The 23,985-nt window shown below is 47.4% G+C and overlaps 1 protein-coding gene across 7 annotated transcripts in view; it reads right to left on the bottom strand.

Moving 5' to 3' along the window:
• The window catches only part of ANKRD11 (ankyrin repeat domain containing 11), a 1,995,649-nt gene that overhangs the window by 436,879 nt on the left and 1,534,785 nt on the right, over positions 1 to 23,985 (bottom strand). For all 7 annotated transcript variants that reach the window (XM_069635589.1, XM_069635598.1, XM_069635590.1 and 4 more), the window contains one exon: positions 1,523 to 1,670. In XM_069635589.1, coding sequence (XP_069491690.1) covers positions 1,523 to 1,670 — 148 coding nt within the window. The remainder of the gene's footprint in view (positions 1 to 1,522; positions 1,671 to 23,985) is intronic.

The following is a 23,985-nucleotide window of genomic DNA, read 5'->3' as shown; positions in this document are numbered from 1 at the left end:
AGGACTCCCTTCTCCTGCATGTTGCCTTTAGCAAACTTTTGTTCAATAGCCGATTTTTAAATAGTTTGCGACTTGATCAGTTCATACAGTTCTTTGAAGACTTCTTAAAGTCTTTGTTTCTTTGCACATTGGAATTTATTTGACTCTGTTTTGGTATATTCCCCCTCTGACTTTTGCTTAACACTCTTGTTTTCTTACAAAGCTTTCTTTTTCCTTTTCCCATGGTACAATTCGACCTTTCAGATTTTCTCTCTTAAAGTCCTCTTTTCTTATACAGTTTGCACCCTTTTTCCTCTGTTTTGTATCTCTTTGAACATACATCTCAATTTATCCTTTTTCTCCAAGTATTCTGTTATAATCTCCTCTTTCTTATTAATGTCCTTTTTATTTGGACTTGGACAACTATCAATGTTCTTATAGTGTTTCTCAATTCCTTCTTTTTCACACTCTTCTCATCTCTTCATTTTGACTTAGCAGTGTATGGCACTCATGATCGTAATTCATGTCTCTTTACTTCCACTGGTATCATCACTATTTTGAATTAGACGAGCATGAACAATCTTGCGCTTCCCTTATGGATTCTCCCGATTTCCCCGTTACCTTTTCACTGCATGGAACACTTCACTGGGACTTCCGTTTGTTCGGGTCGGACTCTCCCCTTTGACTTCACAACCTTTGTCTCCTGCTTCAATTTCTTCTTCTTCGTCACTACGACTCGGACAGCTTTCTAGTATCACATTTACTGGGACGTGACGCAGTTTAATCCACATCGTGGCCTCTCCGTTGTTGTAAGCACCTCCGATCCACTGTGGCTCCTTCGAGGTCACGCCATCATTTGAGCTGCTCTACCCTTCCTAGTTCTTTGGGCGTGCTGGGTCTACCTCTTCGGCTGTGGCTTGCCAGCTGGTTCGAACTTCTCTGGCTTTCAGGAGTTCTTGGTCTACTCCCCTTTCAGTTGTGACGTAGCCGCAGGGCTTCCTCGGCTTGTCACGATTTCTCTCGGCATGTTGCAGCTTCATATTCCTCTGCTCATTCCTCATCATCCTAGCTTTAACCTCTTTTCCATTTAAAGGGATAGTCCCAGTTTCTGCGTTGATGTAACATCCTTGTTCTCTCTTCATATAAACTTTGATACACTGTGTCTGAAGAAGTAATGAAGGAGGGGTACTTAGGGAGTTCCTCAAAGTAACGGGAGTCCTTGTCCCCACAGGGTGGGTTTAGGGGCGAAGTCTCTCCTGGTGAGGTCCACTTGCCTCTAACCATAGGAAGGGTGCAGCAGAGCAGGATCACCTCCCTAGCCTCACAGGGAGTCTCTCCATTTGAGAGAAGGGACAAAGACCCTTGATAAATCACACCACATACAGTTTATCTTTTATGACACCATACCCTATAAAACTTTAAAAATAAAGGATGACCTCTGGCCAGATAATATATGTCTCATCAATTAGCTCTGTGCCAGGACTTGTTCTGTTTTTCTGTAGCATGCCTGCATCAGACACGATTTATGGTTTTGAAGTCCTACCTGTGGAGCTCTCTTCACTTGAGGTGTAGGTGCCTTTACCAAGCAGCAGATTTACCATGGTTGGCGAGCTGGCTACCTTCAATGGCGTCTCACCTCTTCGGTTACTTTGGTGAGGGTTTCCGCCATAACGCAACAACAATTTTACCACCTGCAAATGAAAAATAGGAGCTTAAAAGAGCTGAAATGGAAAGGCAATCATCAAATCTGCATAACATATATTACAAAGTGCACCGTAATGGTAAAGGACACACAGGGTCATGCCTCCCACACTCCTATTACAAATAATGCAATTACCAACTTAAGGAATCTCATGCATTCCAAAGTCAGGACTATAGTGTGGCACAGCAATGTAAATATTTAAATAGACCAAAAGGAGTACGACAATGTTCCCAGAGTCTTATCCTGTAATTAAGATGAAGTACAACTTGCACTGCTTTGAATATGAAAACCTAGATGGAAGTACAATTGTGGTCATAGAATGGGAACACCCTAAACATGAAATGAATTCTGTGTACTAAGGGTATGTGCAAAAAATATAAAAACACACGCTTGCCAGCATGGGTACAGGCTTTCATAGCATTCTGCAGTTTTCTTTACCACTGGAGAGTATGACGGGGCAAATCAGGTATACAAACCTCCATTAACAGAACTCTTAGTGTATATATAGGATGTGTCAAACTTAAAATTGATTAAAAGGTGTGATGGATCTACCAAATTTCTCTTTGTAAAGTATAGAGAGGATAATTTTGACCAAATAGGGCAGCTGAGCAGAGGAGAGTAGTGTTTTTTTCTTTTTTTGTAAAGCCGTGCATGAGAATTCATGTAAACGTAGGGCAGTGCAGTGTTTTGTTTACTTTTATATAGTCTGGCAGGGATGAAAAGGCCTAACCAGATGCAAGGCAGGATGAACAATAAAATGCACTACTCAATTCCCTTGTTATATGAATTGCACTGCGGTAGCCTCCAAACCCAGTGAAGACATGCTAAGAGTACATCTTGCAAGGTCTATGGTGTAGAACTAGCAGAAGGTAGTTCAACATCTCTATTCTGTGTTGGGAGGGAGAGCAAACCAAGGGATAGGACCTTCTGCTATTTGTGACAAAGACCTACTGCCAACATCACATCCAGCCCACTGTCCACCTGCAGCAGGACCGACAACCCCAACCAACCAGTTAACCATCCCGAATGTTACTCTGTATAAGGTAGAACATTAATGACAACGGAAGGAGATTGTGGGGGCAGGGTGCGGGAGGGGGATTATTAGTGGAGGAGGCCATTTGCAGTATATCCTGCTGGGTTCTCTGCAAAGATGCTCCTAGACTCAACATACTTCAGACCCTGGGCTTCAGGCAGGCAAGCCCCCACCTTTTCCCCAATCCCGAGAGAGAGAGCAAGAAGTTCAGATCTACCAGGTGTTAGGCAGAATCATATGCAGTACCCTTGGGGACCAATGCACACAATTAAGACAAGTGGGGATACAATTTCATCTTTGGAACAAGCCTGTACTAAACAGAAAGAGTGCTAGCAATGGCTGAACAGCAAGACTTATCTCACGAGCAAATGAGCAGTAGTAGAGATTACACAAAGGACTACAATTACTGTGACTCAAACACTGACTCAAGGTTTCTGGTTAAAAAATAGAAGTACATTTATTTTTAAACCATCTGTTCACAAAACACTTCACTTCTAGTAAGATAAAACCACACTTCAAATCTACTACACACATCCAATTCCCCTTGTGCAAAACAATTCAAGGCAAGTGCAATGCGATTTGACAGACTGGTGTTGAGAAACAAAGACATTACCAGGAGTACATATGCGATCACTTTTTGACAGTAATGACAGTTCGGTCTTAAAGATAAGCGTACACTCGGGAAGAATTGTAACCGAAGTCAAACACACTTAGCACATTAATTAACACAAGAATATTGGGGATAAACATCATAGGCAATACTTTTGTCAAGGCAGATAGAATCAGGGGGCACCTTCTAACCAGTAGATAAAAGTCAATAGGCCTGCACCAGTGTCAAAAGTAACAGGGGTCCTGTTGCCGAGGATCACACGGTTAGTACAGTTCACGATTCGAGATTGCCAGGAGTACTTAGATATTGTCACAAAGGGAGGCAAAAGTTATAAGAGGGAAGGAAGAAAAGGACAAAACTTTGGTGAGGAAGAACGGTTCACCCCAATTCCACGAAGTCAGACACAGTACCTTATTCGTTGAAGAATGCTGGTGCCACGGCAGTTGTTCCTGGTAGTTCCTGCAGACTCACGGTTCCTGGAGCTTCAGTTGTGGGGACAAGAAGGACGACGTCTGGAGCGATCTGCATTACCCAGGGATGGGGCCATCAGCAGCGAGGTGCGCTCCTTTAAAACAGGAGAGGCTCTTCAGATGGCTATCCGGACCACTACAGTTGTATGCAGTGATTTCGACCAAGAAGAGTATCCTCTGGCTGTGGAAGATGAGCTGGTTGATCCCACCAGGCTCAAGGGAAGACGACTCCGGACTGGATCTTCTCGGTCTTTGAAGGGTAGCTAGCTCAGGACTGCAGCAGGGCTTCACCGGGACTCGGGAGTTGCAGCAGCCGTCTTCTTCTCCGCTTATCTTCGGTTCTTGCAGTTCCAGTGTCGACTGACTTCCAGCCCAAGAGTCCTGCCTTTTATGCCAAAATCCCCCATTCACACAGCCTGGCTGTCAATCACTCAGCAGGGGGGTTGTCCGGCACGGACAACCACCTCAGCCAATCGACACAAAGTGCGACTTGGGTCTCCAAGGAGACCCTGTGCAGGGGGTGACTAAAGCCCTCCCTCACATTCAGCCCACCTAGACGCCAACGGAGGGCTTCTGGACAGAAGACCGCCAAAGGTCGGCAAACAAAGAAGGCAAACCTGGTTTGACGCGAAAAGTAAAACACAAGGAGGACTTTAACAAAAAGAAATGGCGACAAAACCCGACCAGAGCCAAAATAAAAGCAGGTTTATTTTGGTCAAGCAGGTTTATGTTCGAGGCTAATAGCCTAATACAGTACCACGTTTATATAGTATAATCGTGGTAGGAAGGTTAGGGTAGATACCACTGCCACCAGCCAAGTCTTAATGTTAAGAGAGCAAAACAAAGCTCAGAGAGGCACAGACAAAAAGGGGTAGGAATGAACCCTTTCCAATACTCCATGTAAGATGGGGTGTACTGGGTCTGTAGTTTAAGTGACTATATAAAGTTAATGGAAACTTTACATGTTTCTGGGGGACAATAGTCAGCCCCAGAAAAATTGAGTCAATGGGAAGTCTCAAAGACAACCCTGTGTTGGTGCTGTGTAACACACAAAAAGTGGGGCTCATGGAGTGGTGTGGCTCCAGAGCCCAAGATCACACAAAAAGTAGAAATACGCATGGTAAAACACATGTAAGAGTGGGGAAAAAGGTGCTCACTCTTACCAGGTGACAAAAATAAATCACAGAAATCCAGCAAAGCTGCTGAGGGACTCACTAGGGTGAAGGAAATTAGCCATAAATGAGAATTCTCCCCAACAATTACCAATGTAACTTTCATTTGTTTGTTTTTGAACAGCGCTTGCACTTCCTGGAGAGTCAGGTTTTGCATGTTTTAATTGTCTTGAATATTTGAGAGGTTAGAACACCTGTGATTGGTGTAATGACAATCACTCACCTTTGAGCAAAGACTCTGCTGCCACTGGCCATTTATAGTAATGTAACCCATTGACTGCAAGGTTGAATGGACTGTGCATAGTCATTTTACACACTGTTTTTATAATTCAAGTGTAAATTAAATTATAAGTGTAAACATGATGTGCCTCCACATGATTATGCACACAGCACCGGAACTTTGAAAAATACAATTGTGCAATACTGGTTTACTTTCTCTAAAAAAAAAAATGTAAAAAAAAAAGGAATTGGTTACAAAATTTTAATTCTCAATTGTAACTTAGTTTTCTGTCTTATTAATTATACAATCCTAAAATACTAGGAAAATAAAAATGCAAAGTGCTTCTGTTTGCTCCAGAAGATTTTCATGATTAAAATGTCCTTTTATGCACCTTATCTGGAGGCCTGTTTAGAATATACTGTAAGCTGGTTTCCGGGTGTTGTAGGTACTGAAGAATGTCATACGCATATAAAGAAATCAGGTTCTGGCCCCCCTGTGTAGCTATAGCTGCGTCTCTGCATTCCTTCCGGAGATACACTACTAATGGTTCCAATGCCAAAATAAAATAGCATTGGGACCATGGACAACTCTATGGTGTGCCTTTGCTTAACCACCACTGTTCCAAAATGAGTGTGCCTGTCCTGACTCGTTCTACGAGTTCGCTATATAGTACCTGTACCCACTCAATATATGTAGGCCCCCTGCCAAAGCTTTTCAACACTGCCATCTACCATGTCCATCTGACGGAATCGAATGCCTCGACTGCATCGAGTGAGGCCACTGCTAAATGTTGTGTGCTTCCTAGGGTGTGGTTTATGATGTGGCGTAGCCTCCTAAGGTTACTCGTGATATTTCTTTTCGGATCGTGCCCAGGTTGGTCTGAATGTATAAGCTTTGACATAGCTGGCTTAAGCCTGTTGGCCATTAGAGCTGTGAGAATTTTTCCATTTTGATTAAGCAATGAAAGAGGTCTATACGAGCCACAATCAGTATCAGGCTTGTTAGGCTTCAATAGTGGGATAATTGACTCCCACAGCGACGCCTGCAGTGTGCCAGTCTCTAATGCTTCATTAAGCAAAGCTAGCCATGGGGGCATGACATCTGTCATGAATTCTTGGTAAAATTCACTGGGTAATCCATCTGCTCCAAGGGCTTTCCCCGTCGGCAACTCCTTTATGGTTTGTTCCAGTTCTTCTATGGTGAAGAGGGCCTCTGTTAGCTGTGTCTGCGTCCAGCTTCGGGAGATCTATCTGTGAGAGTGCCTCATCTATCTCGGACATCTGAGTCACTGGCGTCTCTGCATATAACTCCCTGTAGTACTCATAAAAATATTTATTTATGCCTTCTTGCATCCCACACATCTCCCTGTTTCCCGCCCACAATTGCTCCCATCATATCTTGCTTAGTCTCGCTCTTGTTTAGCCAGGCCAACAGGCATCCAGTTTTGTCCTCTTCTGTATGCTGTCTTTCAACATATTTCTTATAACTCAGGTTACCCAAACTACCCTAGTGTTCTAGACATTCCTGCTACAGGCGGGCAGCCTCTGGGGCGGGTTCTTTAGACCTATCCCCCGAGGGTTCCATGGCTTCCAGTTTAGTTTCTGCCTTGTGTAGGTCCCTTTCTATGGTGGTTTGCATACCTCTTGTTATAGCTATTGCTGTCCTTCTAATCACTACTTTGAAGGCTTCCCATAATATGCCTGCTGATTCCACACTACCTGTATTATATTTGAAGTATTCTCTCACCTCCTCATAAGTGTTCCCGGAAGGCTGTATCCCCCAGTGATTCGCCTCCATGTCAGGATTGTTACCCTCTAAGCGGGCATGGTCTGCTAGTACCTGTGCTTTGTACTCTGCCCCTGTAAATTCTCCTAGTGTCTCTTCCCCTGTGAAAACGTAATCCAACCTAGTAAATAGATCTCGAGGGGCAGTGCAATGTGAATATTCCCTGTCCTGCGGGTCCTCCATATATCGGACAATTTGAATACACGTAGCAGTGTATTCAAGGCCTTAGCTGAAGGAGCTTCAAGTATGAATTTGCAATCTGATCTATCCATTGCAGGGTTAAGCGTGCAGGTAAAATCTCCCTAAACCCTCTGATATTAATGTACCATCCCTGTATGAGCTGATTCGAGGCTATAATGAACGGAAATAGGCTGCTGTGTCACGATTTGGTGCATACGTGGTAATACCAGATTTCTCTCTGCTCCACCAGCCCCTGTATTATGATCATCCTGCCATCTATATCTTGGAGGGTCTCGAGGACTCTGAATGGTACAAACGGTGCCACCCATTTCAGGACCCCTCTAGCATATGCCAAATATGACAGGCCTACGGTTGTGCCCGTCCACTTTTTGGCCAGGGCAATATGTTTCTCTCTGGTGAGGTGAGTCTCCTGAACGACGATATACATTTTCTGGCGTCTCAGGTATGTCATTCTATTTCGTTTGATTTAACTGTTTAATCCCCTGACATTCCAGGACGCTATTTTAAGTTCCCTCATTGCACATAAAGGTTGGGACATACCTTACCAGTCCGATGCACATGCTATATCTACCTGTGTGGATCTATAGGCTAACTCCCCACTAACTAACAACTTCCCTCGCCACCCTCCTTACATCACAATAATTTGTGTTCAGGCTTGCCCCGCTTCCCACTCCAGCCCCAGGTCCTTGTCCTGGTGCTCGGGGTGCAGAGGGCGGATACATAACTGCTAGTATCCAAAAATAAGCCAATCCAGCCTCAGGTGAAGGATGTAGCCCCCCCCCCCAGTGCATACCCGGGTGGGCACTGCACCCCATTGGTTCCTGCATTCTGCAAAGAAAGTTAGCGCCTGTATCTCCTTTGTGTCGCGGTTGCGTCCATTTATAATCGAATGGCTCTGCTCCTTTTTGTCCTTCACTCGTTCGGTTATCCACTCCGGGTTTGGCACAATTTCTACATCCATCAACTTATGTGCATCTTCAGGGATATCAAAGAAGATGGCACAGCCATTATGTATGATTTTCAGTCTGGCCATGTACAGCAGCATATACTTGCAGTTCCTCTCCCGTAGCCTCCTCTTGACTGATGTGAAGTTCATCCTTTGTTTTTGCACCAGTAAGGTATAGTCTGGATATGCAGGGATGTTGGATCGTTCACCCTTTGCGGAAGTGTTCAAGAATCTTTTCCCTATACTTGTAATTTATTATCGGGGCTATTATAAGCCGAGGCGGGCTCACGGTGGTGGCCTCCTCATCAGGGACCTATGCGCTCTATCCACTGTAAATCCTTGAGTGAGGGCCCCAGCGCCTATTTCTTATAACAGCATATTTTCTTTAAAGTTGGTTGTGTTTAACCCCTCCTCTCCTTCAGGGAGCCCAATGATTCTTACATTATTATGCCTAGCTCGCCCTACCGCATCTTCCACTCTGCCTCCAAGGTTTTGCACTTGCTGCTGCAATATCGTTACTTCGAATGGATTGTGTCCTCCCACGAATTCCTCATCCTATGATAAATCGTTATCTCCAGCTTTGCTGCTTTGGAAAAAAAAAATCTCGGCAGAGGGCGCTGTGCTCGAGGTCGTGGCGTCAATTGTCCCTCGACGGCTTCGTACTCTGTCGACGTCACCGATGGTATAAATAGCTCGAGCCGCGCCCGTTGCTACAGTTCCGTTTTTCCGATCGCTTCGCTATCGAGAACGGCGCGCTTGAGATTTTCTGTGAACAAAATGTCATCTTCTTCAACACCCAAGACTGGGTTCAAGAAGTGCGTAGATTGTGGATCGAAAATGTCAATTACGGATCCCCACAGAGTGTCTTGGTTCCAGTCACCGGACCGACGACTGTGGTTCCTGCCAATTCATGACCGAGAAAACTCTTTGTGAGAGGAGAGGTAAACTGTCGGTGGGGAGGGAAGCCTCTAAGAAGGCTACGTCCAAAAAACATAAGAAAGCGACTGATTCGAAGGAATCGGATCGCCGTAGGCATTCAAAGAGATCTCGATCTAGGAGTAGATCGAGACACTCTTCTTCCTCGTCCAAAAAAATGAAGGAGACATAGATCTCCCTCATCATCATCTTCCGAGTCGACCGAAGAAATTCGATGTCCGACAAAATCGGATTCTTCCAGAAAATGGGAAGTATTTCGCAAAATGGAGGTAATCGAGAATGCGGCCCGACCCCCTTGAATGAACCTCGGAAGAGCCATAACCCTAAGGTCGCTCCATTGGACGACAAAGGGAAGTTCAAGACTACCTTGGTAAAAACCGGTAGTTTCGAGGATACTGGAAAAACTCGAGTCGACGACAAGTGGTCGAGGACTCTTCGAGAGTCGAGCACCTCTCCGGTGCCATTTAAAAACATAAGTCGAACGCCATCGGCGTCGACCGTTTCGGCATCGAAACCAAAAATAACCTCGACGCCTGTATCAAAGTCATCTTCGAAGTCATCGAAGATCCCTTCGACAACTTCGAAGGATTTTTCTATTCCTTCGACGCGTATGGTAGAGGAAGAAACAAGATTTTCTCCTTGCCCAGGTCAGACTTTTTTAAATCCATATCCTCAATTTATGAGAAATCTGGCTTGGAGGAAGAGGAAGTTACGCCCTTTGGAGTTTCATATGGCACGAAACAAGTTCCTGGGGAACTCATTGATCAAGAGTCCAAAATGAAAGACCTGAGTGACGCTCTACATTCTGCCAGTGGAATTGACACCTCCCCAGAATTTCAGTATGCCAGACCTGATCCTGCAGAACATGCAGACTCAGGGTAGAGGAGTCTTATGACCAGAGTAATTGAGTATATGGGTTGGGGTAACACTTCACCTGTTTTTGAACAAGATGACATGACGGATATAATAATTGTTAGAGGTCCTCAAAAAGATCCAGTTCTCCCCTTTCACAGGGCTATTCAGAGGAGGGTCGAGAAAAACTGGGAAAAGCCTGAGAGCATTGTTGCTGCAGATAGTGTAATTTCCCCAAGAAATACAGACCAGCTGGTACGGATCCTGAATACTTAAACAGGCATCCGACTCCAGAAACTCTAGTTATTCAGGCAGCATCCACATCAAAGCAAACTGCATATCCCACTATCCCTCCAGATAGAGAGGATAAAAAAGTTGATGCCTGGGCACGTAAGGTTTTCACTTCAGGCAGTATGGCCCTTAAATCGACAAATGTCACCTGTACCCTGGCCAGGTTTACCCATACCCTGTGGTACTGTATTTCGGCGGCGGCTGAGCATATTCCGGAAGGCGACGAAAGGGAAGGCTTCCTGAATATAGTCAAAGACGGGAAGGAGGCAATGGGGGAATGTCTCCAGTCTGGACTGGATACTGCTGATAGTATCAGCAGATCATGGCTGCAAGCATTGTGCTACGCAGATTTGCGTGGTTGAGGAAGTCGGGGTTTGCACCAGACCTGCAAGCCAGACTCCTCAACATGCCCTTTGATGGCTCGAGGCTGTTTGGCAGTAAGGCTGATGAAAGCCTAGAAAAACTTCAAACCTCGAAAGCGGCAGCTAAATCGCTTAGTGCCTCCATGCGCCAGCCTCTAAAACCCTATTCCGGCTCATCTTCCTGGAGGGGGTCGTTCTTTTCGGTATTACTCCTCATTTGGTAGAGGAAGAGGACAGGCTTCTCTAAGGGGCAAAAGAAACTTCCCTCGTGGAGCACGAGGAAGAGGTGCAAAATCAGCCTCAAGAGCGGCATCTGTACCCTGCTCAAGGTTACTGTCTCCCCTTCCAAAAAAGGCCTCAATCATCCACCGGGAGCCAACTCCGTAAAAACTCCAGACCCGCTCCTGTTGCAGGAAATTTTAACCCTGCTACAGAAAGGTGCCATAGAACAGGTACCTGTAGCGGAGAGGAACAAGGGTTGGTACTCCCCATATTTTCTCATCCCAAAAAAGGACGGAGGCCTTAGACCCATCTTGGACTTAACTTGAACAAGTTCCTCAGGAAGGACAAGTTCAAGATGGTCACTCTTTCTCAGATCCTTCAGGCTCTCCAACTCCAAGATTGGTTGGTATCATTGGACCTTCAGGATGCTTACTTTCATGTGCCAATCCATCCAAAGCACAGAAAGTACCTGAGGTTCGCGATTGGCAACTCTCATTATCAGTTTCGGGTTCTGCCATTCGGGTTGACCTCCGCCCCCAGGGTTTTCACCAAACTGTTGGCAGTTTGTGGCAGCGAGTCTCAGGAGAGAGGGTATTCACATCTACCCCTACCTGGACGACTGGTTGATCAGAACAAGTACTCCAAAACAAGCTCACGAACATCTTTCGATCACTTGCCACTTCCTCCCCAAATTGGGCTTCTCCCTCAATTTCAAGAAGTCCCATATGATACCATCCCAAAAGCTCCAGTTTATCGGAGCAGTCTTGGATACTTTCTCGGGAAAAGCCTCGCCTCCCGAAGTGAGAGCACTCTACATCCAGCAGATGGTAACGAAGTTCTAGAATGCCCAACGTCTACCGGCTTTCGATTTTCTCAGGTTGCTGGGCTTCATGGCATCCTGCATTTTCCTAGTACCAGAGGCCAGGTTGAGAATGAGATCCCTTCAATGGGCACTCAGAACTCAGTGGTCCCAGTTCTCAAGGAATATTTCGGATCTTCTGCAAGTCCCGAGCACAGTTGCTCAGGATCTTCTATGGTGGGCTTGCAACGACAACATTCTTAAGGGAGAATCTTTTTGGCAACCATGGCCGGAGAGAACAGTAGTGACGGACGCCTCACTCACGGGGTGGGGAGCACACACCAACGACCTGACAATCAGCGGTCGTTGGTCTCAATCGGAGTCCAAACTTCGCATCAACCTTTTGGAGCTGAGGGCAATCAGACTAGCGCTGAAGGCCTTTCTGCCCTCTGTACAGGGAAAGAATGTCCTGATAATGACAGACAACACGGTGGCCATGTGCTACCTCAACAAAAGAGGTGGAGTAGGGTCACTACCACTGTGCAGAGAGGCAGTGCAGCTATGGTTCTGGGCAATACGAGAAGGAATCTCTCTATCAGCAATTCACCTAGCCGGAGAGAAGAACACGGCGGCAGATGCTATGAGCAGGCACAGCACGGTCTCTCACGAGTGGGAGCTGGCTCGGGAAGTCTTTCTGGAGATCTTCGCCCTTTGGGGAACCCCTTAAGTGGATCTGTTCGCCACCGCAATCAACAGGAAGTGCGATCAGTACTGCTCAAGGGAATTTCCTCAAAGAGGAGCTCTGGGAGACGCATTCGTAGTGGAGTGGAAGTTTCCACTGCTGTACGCGTTTCCCCCAGTCCCCGTGATTCCTCAAGTAATCAGGAGGTTGAGAAAGTTCAGGAAAACCATGATCCTAATTGCTCCGGATTGGGCCAGGACGACGTGGTACCCGGACATTCTAGACATGTCCATCTGCTCTCCAATACGTCTTCCACAAAGAGGGGAGCTTCTCTCGCAAGAGGAAGGTCGTGTTCTCCATCCAGAGGTCAAGACACAACTTTCACGCATGGTTTCTGAGAGGTTGAGATACAAGGATTGGGATCTTCCGGATGACGTAATGGAAGTCTTGCTTTCGGCCAGAAGACCAGCAACAAAATCTTTGTACAGATGTCGCTGGAACAGGTTTAGTAACTGGTGCAAAGATAAGGATGTGGACCCTTTTAAATGTGGCACTCCAATGGGGCTCTCTTTTCTGTTACATCTAGCCAATCTGGGGCTCCAGATAGGAACAATAAAAGGATACCTTGCTGCGCTGTCCATTTTCAAGCGCACCTCGGAAGAGGTTTCATATTTCAAAATACCATTAATCATTCAATTCTTAAAAGGGCTTACTAACGTATACCCTCCAGTACACCTTTTCATTTCCCAACTTGGGATTTAAATTTAGTACTAAAATGTTTGACTTGCATACCTTTTGAGCCTCTCCACTCCTGTCCATTGAGGCTTCTAACACTAAAAACTCTCCTTCTTGTGGCCCTATCATCAGCCCGCAGGGTTAGTGAACTTCAGGCTCTCTCATGCAAACCACCATATACTGTTTTTTATAAGGATAGTCCTTAAGGTTAAACCTTCCTTTTTACCAAAGGTAGTTTCGGACTTCCATTTGTCACAAAAAATACTACCAACATTTTATCCTCCTCCTCATTTGGGCAAGGAAGAGGAGAGACTGCACAGATTAGATCCCAAGAGGGCTCTTAGTTTTTACATCTCAGGGAGGTCTAAATTATGACAAGATGACCAACTGTTTGTGGGTTATACTGGTTATAAACAGGGCTCATCAGTAACAAAACAGACCATATCCAGCTGGATCATTTTGGCCATAATTGAATGCTACAGATTGGCGGGAAAAGACCCACCATATGGGCTTTGAGCCCATTCTACAAGGGGAATGGCTACTTCTGCGGCTCTAAAGAGGAGAGTTCCGGCAGCAGATGTGTTCAGCTGCAACTTGGAAAACAATTCATACTTTTATCAAGCATTACTGCTTGGATACTGCCTCCTCCAATGAGGGGTTATTTGCCAAGACAGTTCTGCATTCTGTCCATGAAAACTGTAATTAGTACTCCCACCTCCAAAATTGCCACTGCTATGGGAGTCTATCATAAGATGAGGAATACGTGGGAGGAACATCCAGTCGAAAGGACGTTCCAGTTGGTAAGTAACTTGTTCTTCTCTGGAATGGTCCTTCACATTACTTGTATTCGCTGCCACCTCTTTCTAGAGCACCAGTACGTTCTGCAAGCGACTGCACATCCTGCCTCAAGAGGTTCACGTCCATGCTGATTGCATCCATTTTGGATTTGAGTGCGATGTTCAAAGCAGCTATATCATCCAGGACCTGTTGGTATCCTTTCGTTTGCACTAGCTCCCCTTGCGATATTAGGGTTGTTGCCATGGTGCGCGCAAGGTGTGTGCATTGGTTTGGCGAACGTGTCCAACGTGGACTGTCTCCCCTTATTTATTTTTTGGACTTAGATGCCATGGCTGGCTGGGTCTGTGCCGGTGTGATTGCCGCCTTCCGGTTCCTCACTTTCCTCGTGTTATGACGCTGGGGTCTGCTCGTGCTGCGTGAGCCCCTTCAGCCCCACGACTGTCTCGTTACTCTCCTGCTGGTGTTAGTCGGCTGCTTCCCCTCCTCCTCCCCCGTATGCCAGGGTTGCAATGCTGGCTCCTTGGTATCCGCAATGATCTGCTGATGGTAATTAGTCACTCGGCTCGCCGTGGCTTTTAGTGCCACCGTGTCACAATGGAAGGTGCGCTCTCTTTCACACTCTTTGTTATGTACTTTTGGCCCAGGGCCCGCAGTTGGTGCTCATTGTGTGCTCTCCTGGCTAAAGAACTGCCCATGTGTGTTTCTTCCACACACTTGTTCAGGTCTTCCTGTGTCTGTGGAGGCCAATAATCATCCCCAATGCCCCCTGTACTATTGGGACCTTGGGCTTTTGGCGTGCCTGAGAAACTCCTTATATCATGTCCCCAAATTATGCCAGCTATTGTAGGTCCTTTACGTTAAAGTCCAATGCACCATCAACATAGATTCAGAACAGGTCTTGGAATATGCTTGTGTGCATTACCTTCGTCCTTTTTTTCGTGACCCCTGCTCAGGCGTTTGTATGGATGTGTGATTGCACCACATCCTTTGCTGTGTGCCCCTTTGTATATGCGCAGCGCGTGCGCCCTCCTTCACCAGCTCACAAAGTCAATGCTGGCCATGTTCCGCCTGCTTCAATGCTAAACCAACACTGGATTCTGGCTTTCTAAATGAATGCCTGAGCACTTGCAGTGCCTCCTCTCTTCTTTGTATGCTCAGTGGCTGCATGCCACCTGGACTTCCCACAGCCCCTCCGGCATCCGAGCCGATTACGCTCTAGGCCTCACGATCTCCTCCCAGCCGTTGTGGTCCTACGGCACCTCCGGCAATGCTCCAAATTCCGCGGGTGTGCCCGCTTTGCACTCACCGCTTGCCAATCTCCTCTATGGTCCGTCTCTACATTGCCGGTGCACTTGCAGCGCCTCCACTCTTTGTATGCTCAGTGGCTGCACACCACCCGGACTGTGGTTCTTCCTCTGGTCAGTCCAGACCTTCCGTTGACTCAATGAGGGATCACACTGAGTCGCAGCCGATCTCCTTTGCCATTCCGCTGCTTCTTCCCTGGCACAGCGTCCTCAGGACCTCACCTCGAGGCAGCCGCCATCTCGATTCCTCTTCCTCTCACCGGGTCACAATTTTCAATCAGCCAGTACTATGCAGTCGTCACGGCCCGCACCTCCTGCTTGCACACACCTACGTCTGCAACCTTCATGCATATGGTATTATTCCAGCTTCAACGCGCCATAAAGCTCTTGCTTCAGGCAAGGATCATTTTGGATCTGCCGGAGCTCCAGAAACCTTGTCCTTACTCCATGGATGCTTAGCCACCCCCCCCAACTGCCACTCGTAGTTGTCGATACCCAGACAGCAGACCCGGATGTATGCGATTTCGCGGAAAATATTTCACCTAATGGAGATTTCACCGAAACCATTTCACAGAAAAACGAAATCTACTTTAAACTTTTTCTACTATTTTTTAATAATGCTGGGGGCATGGGGGACCCCCCACATCCCCACCTCACTACCTAAACTTATACCCTTATCTCACATCCCACACCCCATATATTATGTATTACACATATACTATCTCCCCTACCATTTTCGGTAAAATAATTGGGGAAATCTCATTAGGTGAAAAGCTATTCGAAGAAATCTATGGTAACGGCTGATCCTGTCCACCTCCAGGTTGGATACCCCAGGAAAGTGGACTGTTGACAATTAAATATTTGCCAGTGCCCACTCCCAAATGTCAATGGACCGCTTGCGGAGAGGACCTGGCACCTCCCTGCTTGTTAATGCAATACATGCAAGTGGAGCTGTCAGGATGCTGTCATGGGTATCAGGCAGGTAAGTTGGGGCAAGCTGGGTGGAGGCTTGGCAGGCCTGGCATAGGCACACACAGAACCCATACCAAATACCTCCTTTCATTCCTTCCTAGTGTTTGTAGTAACTTCCTGGTTACCACTTCCTGTTGCCAAACAGGAGGTGCATGATAACTCATGAGCTCTCTAGTGTTTGGGTGTGGCTGGCTATATAAGCCACACCCAAGATTCTTCCAGTGCTTCGTGTTGGTTACTGTGAGCTGTATCAGCAACACACTTGCCATGCTCTGGATCAGCCAGCATCTGCTTACCTGCTCAGGATCATCCTACTTCTGCTTACCCGCTCTGGATCATTCAGCTTCAGTTTACCTGGTTCTTATTCCACACCGCAGTTATCTCCAGTCAAGAGGGGACTTCTACACCGGCACCTGTAAGAACAAAGAAGAACAGCTTTAACACGCGCACATCAGTAACACTGTGCATACTCACCGAATCTTCCAGCAAGGCTGGAATCCAGGTTAGTTGCACGAGTGCACAAACCCCTGTAAGAAAGAAGAGACATTCATTGCGCTCGTTCCAATAACGCAGACACTTATTTCACTGCGCTCTCTCTCACTACGCGGTGCATACTTACCAAAAGCCTCCGTGCAAACTTACCTAACCACCAAGTCTCCAGTAGCACTGAACCCAGACTCCCGGCGCTAATACCACATAATTTCTCCTGCAAGGGAAAGGGAGAGACATTACCAGGCTCGCTCGAATTGAAGGCGCTGCGCAAACCTACCAGCAGCTAGCTTTTACATGCAGCGCTACTCATCCACAAAAATACCGGCAAACAAAGACAATACTGACAATTTTGGACACTCAACATCCTCCGCGCAACGTTCACTTGTGGGTAGGACTTTCTAGCCAGTGAAGAAACTGGCGCCTCGCTGTGAAGGCATAAAATAGCGTTTGGCATCTGAACTCAGCCTACAGACATTGGCACCAATCACATGAGTAAATCGCGCCCCTGCAAATGCAGGATGGAGTGCACACCCTACTAAAGATCAAGGTAAGGCCATAGGGGGCATCACAGCACACAGTAAAGAGAAGGGAAGGGCCAGGGGAATCGGGTGAATTCAGGTCCGAGTGTACACCTTGTATTTGACAGGTATTCCTCCGGGTGAAACAGGGGAAGTGAAGACTCGGGGTGAAGGGAGGCTCGGCCATCACTCCTGTAGAGACACAGGTGAGTGTGACAGATGCAGACCGACTTGCAGTTGATAATGGGGAGGAATGCTTTGAGAGCAAGCAATCATCTTGAGCCTGTTGATGTGTTCCAGCTGTTCCTACAGTGACCTTACTCCATGGACACAGTGGTTGTCCAGTGTAGCCTCCCATCCCACGAGCCGGTTAATGGTGATCTCCGGAACAGGCTTCCAGAAACAGCCTGCCCGCTAACAGGTTGGTCTCTGCCCTCCACCACACTAGGTACTGGTGGAAGTGCTCTGGTATGCAGACTACAGATGCATGGGAGCACGTCTCCTGATTCCAATAGGCTGAGAAATGTAGCTGCACCCTCCTCAATCTGAGTCTTGTGTGTGAAATAGCCAGGCGACAAGCTGCAATTATTAAAAGCAGGTGCTGGTACCACTGGTGTGCTGAGAAAAGGCCTTGTGGTCTTCCTGATTGCAGCGATCTTATCTGCTGAGGGAGAGATCCTCTCTGCCCTCATGTCCCAAATTAGCCCCAGAAAATTTGAAGGACTGTGTGGGGAGTAACTGACTTCTTGAGGTGGATAGAGAACCCCAGCTCGTATAGCATGTGCATCAGTGCTGAAGCTGTACTGTCTCAGGCGTCTCCGCTTGTACGAGCCAATCGTCGAGGCATGGATAAAGGTGGTAGCCTTCTGCCCTGAGCAGGGCTGCCACTGAGTTCATTAACCTCAAAGATCCTTTGATCCAAGTTGAGGTCAAAGGGGAGGACATTTTACTGAAAATGAAAGCCTTTGCTGCTGAAACTCAGGAAGGCACGATGGGGCTCCCAAAAGCTGTGTTGCCACATACCATAATCTGCTTTCTTTGGGTTGAGAAGATGGTGGTTTCTGGTCATCCATTGTTGCAAATCACTGCGGCAGGCTGCTATGTCGGGGGGAGGATTGGAGCTCATCTGGGGATTACCATGATAATTTGGGTGCAGTCAGCATAATTGTAGCAGGTGAGGTTGTACGAGCAAATGATCCCTGGCAGTGGGGTCATGTAGAGGGAGAAAAGGAGCGAACAGAGGCAAGCATCTTGGGGTACTCCAGTGTTCTCTGGGTGAGCTGAGGAGGTAAAGGGGGCTGACGATAGTGATTAGTTTCCCGTTAAGGAACGAGGCAATTTATGCGACTGCCAAGGTCGGATTCCAAGGGAGTGGAGCAGGTCAAGGAGGATTGAGTAGTTAATGGTGTCAAAAGCAGCTAAGAGATCAAGGAGAACCAGAGCAGTACATCCTTAGAGCGTCTTCCGTTACTTTGAGGTCATCCCAGATCGAGATCAATGTGATTTCAGTTACATGGCGAAGAAGGAAGACAGGGTGTAGTAGGTTATTGGATTCAGCGAAAAGGTTGAGTTGAGAGTTGGAAGAGTGATTGATGAGATTTACCAGGAATTTGGTGTTAGATGGGCCTGTAATTGGATGCTGGAGGGGGTCGAGACCTGCCTTTTTCAGAAGGGGTTTGACGTGTGCTACTTTGAATGTGTCTGTGAAACAGCCAGAAGCGAAGGAGTCATTGAGTATGGACCTGGTCTGCTGTCCTGCACAGGTAGTGGAGAATATTTGAGAGATGCAGGTCAGGGGTCAAGGGGGATCCGAAGAGTGTGCTGCTGGACAATAGTTTGAGGAATTCCTCATTAGAAAGGAGTTGAAAGTGAGCGGCGGTTGGGGGGGAGGGGGGTTGGCCAGGGTGGGGGTCTTGAGTGGCCCGTGTTGGGCAGGGGGTAAGGTTTGTGAGTTTGGCATTAAGGGTGGCTGAGCGGTCCTGTTCTGTAGAAGTGATGGGAGAGGGAGCTGCAGAATGCTTGCGTGGGCTTGGTAGGGGCTGAGGTGCAAGGGGGCATCACAAATTCTGAGATGACCACGTGGACCTTTCACTACTGCTGCGGCAGTTCAGGATTATTTCATTATAGTAGGTTTTTTTGACCTTTCGGATCTCGGATTTTTAGTTACGGTGTTGATGGGCGAACAGGGATTTGCCAAGAGGGGGGGGGGGGTTTGATGCTCGCCATTTGCGCTTCAGGGAGAGCTTATGGGTTTTGACAGTTTTCAGGTGGGACATGAATCATTTGGGGATTGGTCCTTTGCGGGTGCATGTGCCGCGTGATGGGGTGAGAGGGATGAGTGAGTCGTTCAGCCAAGAGTCAAAGGATTTGATGGGTAGAAGTCCGTCTGTGGTTGGGAGTGAGCATAGCAAGGCTTCAGCCAGGTCTGGCAGTACCTTGACCATGTTCCAGCATCTGTGGTCGTGTGGTGAGACTGGGCAGACCATGGGTGGTGGGGGTCGGTGTATTGATAGAAAAAGGTAGGGCCGAGTGGTCTGTCCAGATGAGGGGTTTGGGTGGGACCTGTGGTATGCACATATAGGTTGAGTGCTTCTAGGCTGTCGACCATGGGTTGCATCATGGGGTTGTTGGTTATATCAAACCAGATACTCAAGCCCCCCCAGTCGAGTGAGTGAAGGATGGTTAACCGGAATGGTAGCTAGTGAGTGGCAAAATGTCCGTCGTATTCTGGTGGCCTGTAGATGTGTAGGAAACTGTGAGAAAGTGGGCAACAGGGAGAGTCTGACTAGCAGGGATTCGCAGTTAGCTGTGCATGGCTGGGTTTCAGTGAAAGATGGATATGTAGGGTTTGTGGAGGATGGCTATTCGCCACCTCTGATGGCCCTGTTGTGGGGAATGGGAGTGGAGTCCGGAGGGAAGGCCTTGTGTGCGACTGGTTTAAATTATTATTTTATGGGACGCTATGGACTAAGTACGTTAGTCACTACAGTGAGTAACTATTAATTACTCTTACATCCCGTCCCCTTTCCTCCATACTGTATGGGCAATCACAATTGAATGTAGCCCCAGGGTTGAGAGTAGCCCCTCTTTAAGAAAACAGGTTTCTTAGAATCGCCTGCCCGAATGCTGTGTCTGCCCTGGAGGCGGCATCCAAAAAGTGTTTACAAAAGCCAAAGGGGTGGCCCAGGTAGCCGCCCTGCTGATGCGGTGGAACGCGATGGCCGTGGCTCTGACCGCATGGGCATGCAAGTTAGCTGGCACTGGTTTGTGCTGCCACTCATAGGCCACCTTGATGGCCGCTACCATCCACCTTGCTATGAAGGTCTTGGAGGCCAGATAACTGGGAATTGACCCACCGAAAGTGACAAACAAAAGTGTCCGACTTGCGGACGTCCTTGGTTCTGTCCAGGTAGTATTTCAGAGCGCATCTGACAATCAGACATTGCAAGACTCTGAGGCTTTTCCTTGGGGTCAGCGAAGAAAGTGAGTAGGACTATTTCCTCGTTAAGATTGAAGGAGGAGGTCACCTTGGGTAGGAAAGCAGGGTGCGTCCGCAGCGACGACCTTGTCCCTGTGAAAAGTGGTGTAGGGTTCTGATGCCACCAGCACCTGGATCGCGCTGACTCTGCGAGCTGAGGCGAGGCCCACGAGCATAGCTGCCTTTATGGTGACCAGATGTTGCTTGACCACCGGGTTGGAGGGGGAGAAGAGGCCTTCCTCAGAGTTCGAGTAAGCCCCCATGGCTGCCAGATAGGTGCGGCATGTAACCACCTGTACACCGGGGTGGGTGAGATGTGCTGAATAGGAGAGTACGTCATCCAAGGTGCACTTAAGAGGGTCGATCTCCCTAGAGTCGGCTCAATGACAGAATCTAGACAATTTACTCTTATATTGGCTCCTAGTAGCCTTGCTTCTAGTGCCCTGGATGATCTCTAGGTTAGCCTGAGATAGGCTTAGTGTTTCAGCTTGACCTGCTCAGGAACCACACTGCGAGGGCTAGTTTCTGAGGAGCAGGGTGGAGTAGCACGCTCCCCTGCTGGGCCAGGAGAGAAGCTGGGCCCAGCAGTAGGTGAATGGGCAGTCTGTCCGATAGGCTGAGAAGCTCGGAGAACCAGAGTCTGGCCAGCAACCACGGAGCTATCAAAATGATGCTGAGATGCCAGGATTCCTTTATCTTGCAGATCACCCTGTGGACTAGGGGTGTGGGCGGAAAGGCATATGCAGTCATGTCGTTCCATTAGATCTGGAATGCGTCACCCAGGGAGCCGGAGCACTGCCCCTACCAGGAGGCAAACTGTTGGCATTTCCTGTTGGCTCAGGAGGCAAAAAAATCCACCTGGGGATGCCCCCACATGAGGAAGATCTCCTTCAGTATGCGGTTCAATTGTCACTCGTAATTGGCCGCCCCCAGTCTGTTGAGCCTGTCCACTTCCAGGTTGGATTCCCCTGGGAGGTGGACAGACATGAAGGTAAATGCCATTCCCACGTGCCTACTGCTAGGTTGCACAGCAGAGGGGATCTGGTGCCCCCCTGTGTGTTGACATAGTACATGCTGTTGGAGTTGGAGAAGAATGGTCTTGCCCTCAGTAAGAGGGAGAAAGGCCTTGAGAGCCAACCATATGGCCTTCAATTCTAGCCAATTGATGTGGGACTCCTGATCCCGCCGAGTCCAGACTCCATGGGCGCTGTGGTTGTCCAGGGTGGCTCCCCAGCCCTCTAGGGAAGAGTCTGTAGTAACTGTGACCCGAGGGGCCAGATGCTGGAAGGGCTTTTCTGTCTCAGGTTGAAGTCCGTGGACCACCAGTGGCGGTCAAGAGGAGAAAGGGAGGAATGTCGACTGGCACCTCTTAGGGCCCTTTTTTTTGACTACTTGAGGTTGTGAAGTGCATCTGTAATACCCACATCCTGAGTCTTGTGTGGGGCACGTGTAAAGACGCCGGTGGGGTGTCTTTGTACTTCCGCTCTCTATGTGGTAGAGGAGAGGCACAGAGGACCCCAGCCAAGATTCTCTATTATTGGTGCGTGGTCGAGCAATCAAGGCCTAGTTTCTCAGGAGGTGATGCGGGCTGGTTCTTAAGTACAGTGCAGTCCCCAAGCACCCACAAAGGAATGTCCGCACACTATCGGTTAAAACACAGTCTTTATATATTTAATATTCAAAGGTCATATACAATATCACGATAACGCACTGTGTGCTCGGAAAATCAACAATGGTAAATACATACAGTTCTAAAGTGGTACCACAACCAGCAGTAGAGAGGGGAAGGAAAGCAAGATGGTTGAACAATTGGCAGAATACTGGTCCCGCTACCTAGACACAGTTCTGTGTGGAGATCCACCCCCCCCCCACGTGGGCAACCTATAAAGCAAAGATACAAGCCCAGTCCATATTTGTTCACACTAGACTTCCCAATAGTTCTGCAACCCCAAAGTACCTGGCGGCGTAGCGTTCCTCGTCGGGGAATCGACGGCCCTTCTTGAGTGCCCTCCCTTTAAGGCAGGAGTCACGGATCGTCGAACGTCCGACGGCGAACAGGTTGAGCTACGAGGGTCAAGGAAGAGGCGTGCGACCGCAGAGAGTTTGAAGAACTGTGGCCCAGCAAGGGCGTCAAGTCGTCGGCGTCTCGGTGGTCTTTGAGTGGCGTGAAACGCACCGGTGAACACTCCTCAGCTCGTCAACGGTCAGGCTTTCTCCAGCAGAAGGAGAATACTATCAGAACAAGGTGTGTCCTCTTTTTGGTTAGGGGCTCATTGGGAGAGGACTACAGAACAGTGAGAAAACAAGGGTCTCCAACAAGCTACCCGTTGATATCGCATTAAGGTTGGGAATTCCAACTCACACTGGGTGACTTCAAAAATGTATCTTATGTGAAATATATACCACAAGATGGACCAAAGGTTTGGCTTACAAAAATCTACTTCAATTTATTTTACGTACATAATAAAAAGGACACAAATGGTCCGTATTCTAAAAAGGTACATGTGACAACATAAAACACAATATGGTAAAGAACAAAGATTTAGTTCTATAACACAAAAGAGCCGATTGGCATATTTATATCTTGACAGAAATTAGTGTTTTCAGCATTAGGTTTATAGACACTGATTTGAAGGGTGTCATCTGGTGTGACCGGACGGCTATTCGTCCGACTAAGGCTTTCGTCAGGACACATATACCCCTGATGTACAAGTTTGTTAGATGTCCTATTTTCAGAAAAACTTTCTCTCTTTACCAGCATATCTACAAAAGTAATACACATCTTTTACCAACCTATAAAAACAATTTACATACATTTATTGCATCACCCCGTGTATAATGATATTGCCAACCTGTGAACAGTTTTCAAATGTGCATCATGTGTGTATCATTTCAAAGTGCTGAGTATATCACCATATTTTCCCCAGGTTCGCTTATTTACCCATGACATACTAGGTCTACTACAGATCATGCATGATCATTTTTCATATTGTTTTGGTCCTTTTTAGATGCAGACATTTTGTCTACACTTATCAACAATCCAGTGCAGAGTGGGAAAGGGCAAAGGAAAGGGGATGAGGGCCAAAAAAATGGATTAGTGACATTTAATTACATCACTTAATGTATCAACCAAATACCTCAACTATTTCTTGGAAGGAATTCCAGGCTATGGATGACTTCAGCTGATTTTTATGATCAATCCATCCGCTTAACTTGTTTTAATAGTGGTGTTCTTGCATAATCAGCCCAAAACGCACGTGTGATTTGTGCAAATATGGCTGTCAGACAAAGTAAAGGAGACGGATATTTATTTTCTACAATTTAAAATTAAAGTGTCTTATACGCACAAGACTAGCGTAGTGTTACCTGGGAATGCACATGTGTTCGTACGAATACGAAGCCTTTAAATACTGGCTCGTGTGACAG

This window comes from Ambystoma mexicanum, chromosome 1q (assembly GCF_040938575.1).
Source record: "Ambystoma mexicanum isolate Mex_15411 chromosome 1q, UKY_AmexF1_1, whole genome shotgun sequence".
In the NCBI taxonomy this organism is placed as follows: Eukaryota; Metazoa; Chordata; class Amphibia; order Caudata; family Ambystomatidae; genus Ambystoma; species Ambystoma mexicanum.
This window is presented reverse-complemented; position numbering and strand designations above follow the sequence as displayed.